This window comes from Temnothorax americanus, unplaced genomic scaffold (assembly GCF_048541705.1).
Source record: "Temnothorax americanus isolate GAGA-0224 unplaced genomic scaffold, ASM4854170v1 Scaffold41, whole genome shotgun sequence".
NCBI classification, from domain to species: Eukaryota; Metazoa; Arthropoda; class Insecta; order Hymenoptera; family Formicidae; genus Temnothorax; species Temnothorax americanus.
The window spans coordinates 846,722-858,161 of record NW_027509559.1 but is presented as its reverse complement, the minus strand read 5'-3'; the positions used below and the strand labels follow the sequence as shown (position 1 = coordinate 858,161).

General features: G+C 44.2%; 1 protein-coding gene across 2 annotated transcripts in view; it reads left to right on the top strand.

The window, feature by feature from the left end:
* Nucleotides 1-723: 723 nt before the first annotated feature.
* Sox102f (transcription factor Sox102F) overlaps nucleotides 724-11,440 on the top strand; it is a 148,020-nt gene continuing 137,303 nt past the window's right edge. Inside the window, exon 1 of one of the 2 annotated variants that reach the window (XM_077416064.1) lies at nucleotides 724-2,345. Coding sequence is in view for 1 of the 2 variants with exons in the window: in XM_077416061.1 (XP_077272187.1) it covers nucleotides 9,004-9,012 (9 nt within the window). In the remaining variant the exon portion in view is untranslated. Of the gene's footprint in view, nucleotides 2,346-8,911; nucleotides 9,013-11,440 lie in introns of those variants that run through there. The other variant, XM_077416061.1, reaches the window with a different exon arrangement.

The following is an 11,440-nucleotide window of genomic DNA, read 5'->3' as shown; positions in this document are numbered from 1 at the left end:
CTCATATCTTATTTCATTCTATCTCATTCTCCCTGATCTCTCACCGTCACTGTCTCGCCTCCTCTCCCGAGTCTCTTTAGTTTTGTGCGCTACCTGCCTGCCTTGTGGCTCGTTCGTATCGTATCGTATGTAAGTGAAGCGAGGTGCCTCGGCGCGTTCGCGGGACGAGGCGAGGGGCCCCCAGGACGACAGGTTACCTGTGTGTGGCACGGCATGGCGTTGTCTCTTCGCGTGTAGGCACACGGCCCTCTCACACGTGCTCACGCACGCACGCATACTGTGCGCGCGCGACACGATGCGACGTAACGGGGTACACGAGAGCACTCGCACGAGAGAGACGGCACGCCGCAAGTGTACGTGCAAGGGGCCCGTACACCAGGCCAGCATCCGACGCATACAGGTGCGTAAACGCGCGAGAATGCTCTCCCGATTCCGCTCTCGCGATCGCGAGGCTGCGGCGCGAGAGCGTAGGTACATTGTGCACGCGCACTTGTACGAGAAAGAGAGATAAAGAGGAAGAGAGAGAGAGAGCACACGTGTATCCGCGTGTGTATGTCTGATGCCGGTTGTGTGCGCGGCCGGTGCACAAGAGCGTGGGCTCCCCTCCCTCCGGAGCCACACTCCACCTCCTCCTACCTCTCGGTCTCTACCTCCTTCTTCTACCTGCCGGCTCAGCCGACACACATGTATATGTGTACCTTGGTCTTCAGTGTAAGATCTGAACCAGCGGAGAACGCACGCTATTGTTATATCATTATCATTGTCATCGTCCGTGGTCGTTCGTTCGCGCCCGTTCCCGCCGCCTGGTGTGTCGTGAACATTTCGCGTCGGCGCTCATGTGGTACCGTGAGGGAAATCGAGACGAAAATCATCTCGATCTAGCCCGGTCAGTCGATCACGCGTGTATGTATCGGTGCCGGGTGTAAACGAAAGAAACGTTCGGGCACGCACGAAACCGCGTGAATGAGGCGAGAGATCCGCCGCGTCGCGTCGCTTCACGGCCGATACGTGGATATTCCTAGGGTCGAACGATGATGGGGTGCTGTTGGTATCGCGCCCTCTGACAGTAAGGCGCGCACGGGACAGTATACGGTGTGAACACGTGGGAAATCGCGTCCGTCAATCGTCAGCAATTTTGCTATCAACAATAATTACATAATTTGAGTCGTCGATTATCTGCAAGCGGACTTCACTTCGCGTCTAAGAGATTTATAGATCTATTGTCACGAAAGTGGATTGTCAAGGAAGATCATTAGATCGAACATACGCTCATCGTCCATACCTACCGAGTTCACACGATGATCATGATATAAAGTTGCTGTCGTTGGTCGACGTTTAGGTTTACAGATTGGAGCTGGCTCTTAATCGACAGCGGTCGGATGTAATCGATCAAGAAGAAGTAGATTAGAATTAAGAGGATCCGATGACGGGGAGGAAGCGGAGGAGGTTCCGAATCTCGACGGACGAGAAGGGCAGGATAGGTTGGAAGGAGACGATGGGTAAAACGCTTAATTAAAGCGATTAGACTTTGTGGTTAATTGTTCTGGAACGCCAAACTCTTACATGATCCCACAGCGGTGCTGTCGCCCTGCTTGTTATCGTCGCGTCCCTTGGCAGAACTGAAAGGTTCACGATCGGGCCGATTCGATGAGCCCCGAGTCATCGCTGTAGCTCACAATCTAACCTGAGAAAATTGTTTAATCATAGACGAGACATTGGTTTTGGTTTATTTGAAATTTTGTGTTAACTGCCTGTGTGTTGTGATGCCATTGGCTTTGACAATCGCCTGTTTATCTTGATAAAAAACGCGTTACTAGCTTTCTTCTATATCTTCTCTTTTCTTCTTCTATAGTGATTCTGTTCCTGATCGCCATTTATATCCAATCCTCTTTTTCTTCTCCCTTGTTTTCTTTATACCAGTGATTGAACCAAATCGTTTGCAATCTTGATTTTGTTGTAGTCGTTTCAATGATACAAACGCGAAGAGCCGACTCGATATACTGTGTGATCGCGATGATTGCTCAATTAGTTCTAAACGTGAGTATATATAGTGTACCGTGAAAGATTCGTCCGGTTTGTTCGGCTTTTTTGTGACCGCGCGTGTTAGTGCGAGGTATCTCTTTCTGATCGCCAAGCAGAAACGTGAACCATATAGTGTGGGTGAAATACCTTGACGACAGTGCAGGAACTTAAACTTCGTGTCAGGTGCTATCGGAAAGAAACAGCTATTTGGCGAGCTTAGTGCGTTTTATTAGGAATCGATTATACGGACGGGTATTCGTAATGATGAGTAATTCGCACGACAGACGTTTCGCTTGTGCGGAAGCAGCTAGTTGAAACTGACGGTAAGTTGCACACAGCTTACATTCTGCTCGTAGCGAAAAACATTCTCACAAAAATGTTGTTACCTTTTATTTGAGAGTAATCTGCGTCCCTTTACAAGCATCTTACGCGTAGAAAAATTTCGTCCTCTCATGCTCGCGATCTCTACGTCGTAATCACATTCCGCGTAAATTCGCGCAAATTCGCGCAAATCGCAGTATACTCCAGTCCGACTTCTTGAAAGAAATCTACGCGATTCCGCATGCGAATAGTAATTCTATATCACATGCTACCATTTCAGTTCGTAGAAGGTGGATAAACATGGAGTCACTGCAGAATTAATCTTTCGCAGACGTTAATAGGAATCTTCAAGTCATTATGTTGGAATATCTCGACTCGCGACGTTTGCGGAACCGGCAGACGCCGCGCATACGGTCGATCTCGCGTCTCTCACGGCTTCTCGCGCCGTCATGAGCGATTCTCGAGGCGAATACGTGGGCAAATGGAACGATAAATCCTTCGATTGTCGAATGTCGATAATCTCTCAGAGGCGCGCACCGTCGTAGACACCGACGAAGGAGGCAAACATTGTCCAACTAGTCTCGGTTATCATGCGCACGTGATCACGACGGCGCGGCGGCAGCCTCGTTGATTCTCGCCGCGCCGCGCCGGTTGCAAGTAGCAAAAATTGTTCTCTCGCTACGCCGCTCAGTCACGTTTGCAATGTAACGTATCCCGCGTGGCGGATGTCGATCGACAATCCGCGGAATCTTTCGGCGCGTTCGCCGATTCGTCGAAACTCCCGCATTATCGGAGTAATCAGTTAAGCACTCGTGCTTGTGGAATGTTGTACAAAACGCGCTCGTCCGTCTCTTCCAAAAAGGAAATTCGTTTATCGTTTTAGTAGACTGCTTATATATGGAATCTTGTCTGATACGCTATTTATTTTATTTTAATTAAACGGACGAGAACATTGAAGTCGCCGTAGCTGCCGCGTGCGGAACAGTTGTCAATTGTATATAAAATTGTAACTGCCGCGGGTATAGGGTACCAAGTGCGACATGTTAGACCTTCTCGGATTATGCCTTTATTTTTCTTTTGCTTGCGATAACGAACTTGAGTGTCAGTATCGTTGATAGATATAGAGGAGAGGAACTGCCTAATGACATTGCAACATTTCTCAGATAATTATCTCTATTTAGGTATATAGGCTTCTATATTATGGCTTCTTTGAAAGAATCCGTAAAAATTTTGAGTGTCTCAAACTGCTATATTCTTTGCTATATTAATATTAATATTGATTTATTATTATGGTTACATATCACGCAAAATTTCTATCTTTCCGCGACCGAACATGTCTGATAGTGATCTGAAAATGCGAGACACTGAAATATTTAGAACGAGCAAACGGCTGGCTAGGTTAATTACACGATCTTACTGATTGTTGCAATAAAGCCCGGTGTGAGAAAGCGTATATCTTCTTGCTGCGTGATTACATTTTACGATCCTAACGCAATAAATTATTAATCAAACCACTTAATTATATGTTCCTAATGTAACTATGATTTCTTCGGGACCTAACGGTCACTAGAAGTCATCTATAGTCCGTGTGTTATTATCCTTCATTGTGGATACGCGGATACACAACGCGCACAACGTGGTTGCATCGAGTTATTAAGTCGATCCCGTACCGCGGCATTTGCGGCAGGAAATTAAAATATCGAATGAATGCGACGACGTCGCTCAGACTTTCATTTTACAGGGATTCCCTTTTCATTGGAGCTTATTCTCTGCCCCCTTCTCCCTCATGTCTCGTCCTTCGTGGCTCTTATATTTCTTTGTCTTGTTTCTTGTATTTCAAATGTAGATGAGGGTACAGAAAACTTACATATCACGCAATGTCGTTGTTTTCGCACCTGCCGAAGTCTCATACGAGTTTCGCTGCGCGTTATGTCTCTCGCGAAATCACATTCCCTCGCGCCGCGTACAGTTGATAGTGCGGTCACTTTTAGTGGCCATATTTTTGACTTAAAAGGAGTCCCTGTCAGCAGTGATTTGGGGGCCGTGTGAAGTGCCGCTTTTATAGTACACACAGGAGGAGACAGTCCAATTAAGGGCACATTTGTATAGTTAAGTGTACCGATATCGATGCATAAATCGGACCAGGCTCGACGATTTATAGCTCTACCGAATGTCGTAAAACGTCTACCGCGAGATACGCGCGGGGAAGCAGGACCTTTCCGTTCTTAGAATCCTCGATGGGTACAGATTTTTTAATGGAAGATGTACAACGCGTCCTTTACAATGATAAATCTATCACTTAGAGTGAAGATTGATATATTTAAAAATATACATATTAAAAAATTTAATTAAGTACTTGTAATATTTTATTCGATAACATTTACATAAAAAATTATTTGTAAGATATTTGGTTTGCCCGATAAAGTAGATAACCTTCATAAGTATTATGTATGCTAAATAATATGCGATCCATTAAAGAAAAGACGAGACGTACCTGGTTCTTCCACGCTGATCTCCAATTCTTCTGCGACAGATACGCCTGTGCACTGTGGTAAAAACCGACACAAGCGTATCTACTTTGAATATCGTTAAAAGTTGCCAAGGAAACATCTCTCGAGCTCACTGCGCGCAAAGTTAACCCCCGAAGCACGCAAGGTTACACCCTTTACGCGCTGTATCACAAAGGAGAGCGAGTTGTTGGCAGCCCTTATAAGATGGCTCTTTCTTTCTCTCGCAGTCCTCTCTCATTCTTCCGTTAAAATGTACACGCGCGGTCGGCATAGAAGGTATATTTCCCTTGTCGTAAATCTTCTTCGCTTGTTTCTCACGTGCTCTTCAACGATCGGCGCTGAGTTACGTTCGTCGGTATTGCTGATGCTCTTACGGTCGTTTCGGTGTGTTAGGAGCTCGTAAATGTTCAAAATGAAATCCTTTAAAGCGCGGCATATTCATTTTGTACGTGGCAATTTGCATGTAAATCCACTGTGCTTGGACGTAAAGATCATAGGATATCATAATTTTCCACGTCAAAAACGATGACATTTTTCGTACGTCGAGCAATTATACGCTAATTTTCACAATATTGTGAGAAACGTACTTTACTGTCAGTATATCCTACTGTATAATAAACGATTGAACGCTTTAATTAAATATTTTACATGGGTTTTTCGTAGGATATATTAAATAAAGACTTTATGTTTCTCACGATCATTCTGAACTTTTCGGACACTTGGAAACTGCCATCGATTCGCTAATATGTTCAGTCCGTTTGTGTAACGAGATTTACTCTATCTCTTTTATAAATGTTCATAAGATTTTCTTCGTGCTATACTTTCTATCGATCATGCAAGCATTTAAATATATCCGTATATTCTTGTTTGCGTCTCTCACTTAATTTGTCAAGGCGAGTGCGATTACCGATAGGTCGACGCCGAAAGCATCAGCAATACTGAATGCCCCGGCGAATTTTTGCGAAACAGGTGGTTTTATCCATATAGATCGAGAGAATACAATGTGAGCTCGCGCCGTTCGTGGATCGTGCGATTTGTCTTCGTATAGCCAATCCCGTTCGCCTTGGCATGGAAAATGCGCGCGTGCCCTAATAGAGTCCTTTGTTCAAAACCGAACTCAATTGTTACGGCCGGTTATTCAGAGTGGAACAATGTCCAGTCAGCCAGATACCAGTTTGTCTCGAAACGCATGCTGCTGCGTCCATCGATCGCGGTATGCGCGCGATCTTATCTCGCGACCTGAAGCAAAATGCAAATTAAAGTTTCCTCGCATAATTGGTCCTCTTTAAGCACTTATCTAGCTGAGAAACGCGCACGAACGAATGAATTAAGTTTGCCGTCATTTTTATTGAATCGAATATTGACATGAAATATAAATATTGAAACGCTCGGTAATCATAACATTCGTTTTTAGTATATGTGCGACAAGCCGATCTTATCTCATTCCATCAAGTGTCCCGATGCCTTTATGGGAACTTTAGGCTGAAGGAGCATCTTTGAGATGATTAAAGTTTTTATGAAAAGAACATCTTTGGGACAATTGAAGTAGTTACTTTAGAGTAATTATACGATATATATTTATAGGTTTTTATTTTTATCGTATTTAAATTGACTTAGATTTAAAGTGTAAATTGCACTGTAGAAAAAAACATATTAGAGTGCCAAACACTACAAAAATCTAATCGTTACTTCAGAAGAAATTTCTATTTTGCTCGTGTATCTTCGTCATTTACATTTAGCCCAGCGATTCGCGGCGAGGTTACCTGACCCGTTCGCCCACCCGAACTCATCGAATCCCCCTGTTCCACGAAATAAATATAAAAGATCAAAGCAATTCACAGATTTAATGCTCGTGGGTTCGACCCATAAACGAGGTAACTCAGGAATTAAAGTGAGACGGCCATTCTTCTCGTGTTCACGAGAAGCTTTCATATTATGGCCTAAGAGACAACACGCCCACTTGGCGATTATTTGGGAACGATCCAAGTTCTCTCGTAACATCCTACAGCATTCAGATCTACATTATCGAGATTAGTTACAGAATTAAAACTAAAGCCACAAAACGAAAGGAAACGTCTCATCTCTTGATCGGCAAAAAAATTATCAACTCTTTGCTGCAATATCGAAATATACGCACAGAATAATTTATTAGCGAAGTAGTATAATGATATTATTGTATCTTACAGAATGGAGCGATTTACACGATATGTGGCACGTATACGAATCGAGCTCGAATCGGAAACCCGTAAATCTCCAAACATGTTCTCTCATTAAAAATCCTTCCAAATTTCTGTCTAAACTGACACATCTATCGCGGACGCGGAACGTTACCTGCAGCTGCTTACGCTATCGATGAAACGGTCATTGACCTGGTGGACGGGTACCCTCGGCCCTAACGAGTTTGCTCCTCAAAAAATGTCAACGAGAGCGCTGTTGTAGTGTCAACGAAGCTGATCGCGAGAGCGGTCATTTGCGCGGCGATTCTCAAGAGTCCTGCTCCTCTTTTCTTTCGTTTTGCTCTTTGCCGAGGCACGATCCTTTATACCGGCGATCTGGCCCCTGGAATCCCGAGGCATTTATCGGTGGAGTTAATACAGGTGAATAAGAGAGAGACTGCGAACGTTCGTTGTAGTCACCGTTGTCGTAACGAAGCAAACTCCTCTTCTTTCGTCTTCGTCTTCTTTCTCTCTCTCTCTCTCTCTCTCTCTCTCTCTCTCTCTCTTCCTCTCTTTTCCACTCTTTTCCTTCCTTCGAACGAATGGTTGGTGTTCCTCCGGTGTTCGGCGAAACACGATGGTTTCTCGACGAAGAGAGGTGATTCCCGATGGGTGGGAGGTCGGTATCATCGAAAGGGGTGACGGGACGGAGGAGAGAGGCCGAAGGAAGAAGGCAGGGCGGCGGTGGGCCTAATTAGTCAGGGATATATCTGGAATCTCATGGAGGCTGAGTTTTGTAGGCCTCCTTCAGTTTTATGTACGCAGGCGGATTTCTCTCGTGGATTAGCATACAAATCGATTTAAACTCGAGATAAATAGCCACTCACAGGCTCCTCACACGGAGCCGACTTCGGGCATTATCTTGTCCACCGCCGAGATTAACGCTTAATGCTTTATACTTTACAGCCGGGGAGCCTCCCCGCGCTGCCTCCTGCGGGTACCACTATATATACTTAAGTACGTACCTGCGTTTTGTCGTGACACCGTCGAGTGGCTCTTCATCTCTTCCTCTCTCTCTGTCTCTCGTCGCAGTGTCTGCCTCGCGCGTTTCGCGCCAATGTTCTTTCGTTACTACGGCCGGCCGATCGGACAAACTCGTTTTCGATTAATCGAAACGCCGGGTCATCGTTCGGGCAATAACGGCTCGCCGATGCCGGTGTGGCGGATCATTTACACTTTACACCCCCGATAGATTTCACGGGAGTAAGTACCTGCAACATCGTGCGCGACGCTCTTTACGAGCGCGCGGTAGTAGTACCGTATAGCACTAACGCCGATGAAATTACTCAAAGATGCACTATTATATATGGTGTTACACGAGTTTACGCTTTGGCACGTCACGCTATATTATCTAGTTACTAGTAGACACGCGTAACGATTGTATCGTTTAATTAATATGAAGAAAAGAGATCTGCATACATCGGGTAAAATTGGAATTTGCTTATTCTGATATATCCACTTTCTCGAAATATTATACATTCTTTTTATAACAGTCTTGTGCTCGCTTTAGCAGCGTTACAGCACGTAATCGCCGTGGCAACCTAAATGGTTACGTTAGCATTTTATCCGGTGCCTTAACGATCGCATCCTCTCCCCGTAAGCGGAAATACAATATTGGCACTTCATGCGCAGAAATAATTTTTGCGTGTTTATAATGAATATGATGTCATATTATACGATCATATAACGCGGTTATGCGTTCCAAGAGCATTTACTATTTCGGAACACAACAACAGCACTTTATATTATTGTCTATCATGACGTGTTTATTGCTCGGCCGGCCGAAATCACATCAATTTTATGATTACGTTAAAATGTTCCATTTATTTAGCCTTAAGTAACGATGAAATATTCGTCAAGTATGATTCGAGCGATGCCATTGATATCACCGTTTGAAGAGGAACGAATTTTATGCCGCATCCGATTTCTCCGGGATGCACGAGGTTCGTTGTGTTCTAGCAGAATATTTCGATTATTCATGACGACTGAAAGTTTCGAATAGTAGAACGTCATTCGAATAGTTATTAACGAGCTGCGGATACACGTGGAGTTACGGGAATCGAATCCCATGAGATTAGCTGTATCGTTGACAGATGCTCGTTATACTTTAGTCTTTTATACCGTTATATCTTCTTATATTTCTACGAAACTTGTATTTTTTTAATTGGCTGTTGGTTATAAACCGATTATCTTCGATCACAGTAGAGCTACTATATATATATACATCCTGTCATAAATTTTTTTTATGAGATTCACCGAAATATTCTTTATTTTATGCAAATTCACTATTTATTCGATTAAATTGGCATCGATTTTAGTTGGCACCATTTTAAGATTACCATTTTTAAAATTTTTTAACGTCAATTTATCAATATATTTTTGTCCAGTTTATTAGAGATGAGCGCGTATTCTATAAATAATGTTAAAATGCGACATTATAGGTGACAGTATTTTCTGAGAAAAAGTGATTTGCGACACGTGAGATATGCCTTTTTGTTGAATTCAGCAATTATCATACTTTAGTTAATTAAGAGAAATTGGCGGAAACTGCAAATAGCCTAAAGGCTGTTCAGAGCTGGTGGCGGTATTCGTGCATTCTATGCTTATCCGCCGTAACGGAGAGGGAAATTATTAAGCAGTTATATCAGTTATATCTAATTGCGTATTTAACGCAAAGATATTTTCGCTGCGGGGTATTACTCGGCATCATATTATATCCATTGTTTATTCATTTTGTTCGTTATCTCGAACAAAGATACAGTCAGCGCAATAGAATGGCGTGCGTTTTCGCTTACCCGCGACTCCTGTTCGTTAGCGTAACGTTCAATTAGCGATTACTTTGTTTGCCGGAATTATCATCTCGCGTGTCCCGACGAAATCATTAACGGTCGACTTTTAGCTCGGCTGCGAGCCGTCGGTTCGCCCCGATTGATCTAACACGCGATCACGTTACAAATACCGGGCCGCGCACGTAATAAATACGAGGCGCTGCAAGCCGGACGGATCGCAACAGCGTATACAACGACTAATGAGTTCGTAATACAAAGATTTCTAATATGGCTCTCGATAGTCGGACTCGGGATAATAATGTCAGGCTGCTACGTCCCCGATTGCTTCATGAAGCGCGCGAGGCAGCCGGAAAGAGAGGCGCAAGTGGGGCACTCTTGAAACGGATGAGCAGGTGAACGGGCGTAAATCAGGGTAGACTCGAGTCGCGGCACGGAAAGGGAGAAGATGGAAGGGGGACCGAAAAGAAAGAGAAAAAGAGAGAAAGGGAGGACAGGAAGAAACGGAAGATAAAGAGGGGGATAAGAGGGAGCTGGCAAGATAGAGCGAGAACGAAAGAGGACGGACAGAAGCGGAGCAGTTCTTGCAACAGCGCGGAGGGAGGGGGGCAGCAAGATTGGAAGCGTCCGATGCTGGATCGCGACCAGCTGCTGTCACCGACCTGCCTGGTAGACAGCCAGATTATTGCACGGAGCCTCCATGGACCACGGATGTACGCTGACTTTGCTATCTGTCCGTATAGCGACAGAGTGGTCGATTTTGAAACATAAAGTGAAAACCACACGTCAGATTTTACGAATAATAATATCTTGGAGAATTGGTATTGAATTATTCGAAGTAACAGAATGCCAAAGATAGTTGGCTCACCCACGAATATATTCGCTCCAATGTGAACGACTAAGATGTCTCGATTATTTGTGGGAACTGTCCACGGTTTGACACGGCAGTGAAATATAAATATTGTATGTCGCGCTGTTAATAAACTCCCGAAGACATCGTTAAAGTGGCGTGCCGATGTACGCGCGATGCGATTCGCACCTTGTCGATCGAATTGTTGATTGCCACTTGACCTCACGCCATCTCGCATCGCTCCCGCGTGGTGAACGAAACGACATAAAGCAAAGAGAGTTGGTTACTTTCATACATCACTGAATGATCGAAGGAGGCGCTAGACCGATAGAAACCGTCCTGACCAATAAATCTCCCTGCATACATTCCCGGCCGTAATGTGCTCCGCCGCGAGAATTATGCGCAATTGATAAGACACGACGCAAAAGTGTAATTTACGACATCGTTTGCACGCGATGTAATTGACTATAAATGAAATTGTGAAAGAGAGATAGCAGGACTTCGGATGTCGATCCATCTCGAAGTTTATAACAGTTGAACGTCTTGCGTGCAGCTTCGTCAGCTTGTAATTTAGCAGAAAACATTCCTTCTGATATAGACGCGCGTGAGATATTTTGTTTGGTATTGGACTAAATTACAATAATATAAAAATGTAGTGCATATAAATACACATGCACTCACACACAAAACTTGTGCAATTCTCCAAAAGGGAGTACTTGAAAACTTCCGTTACAC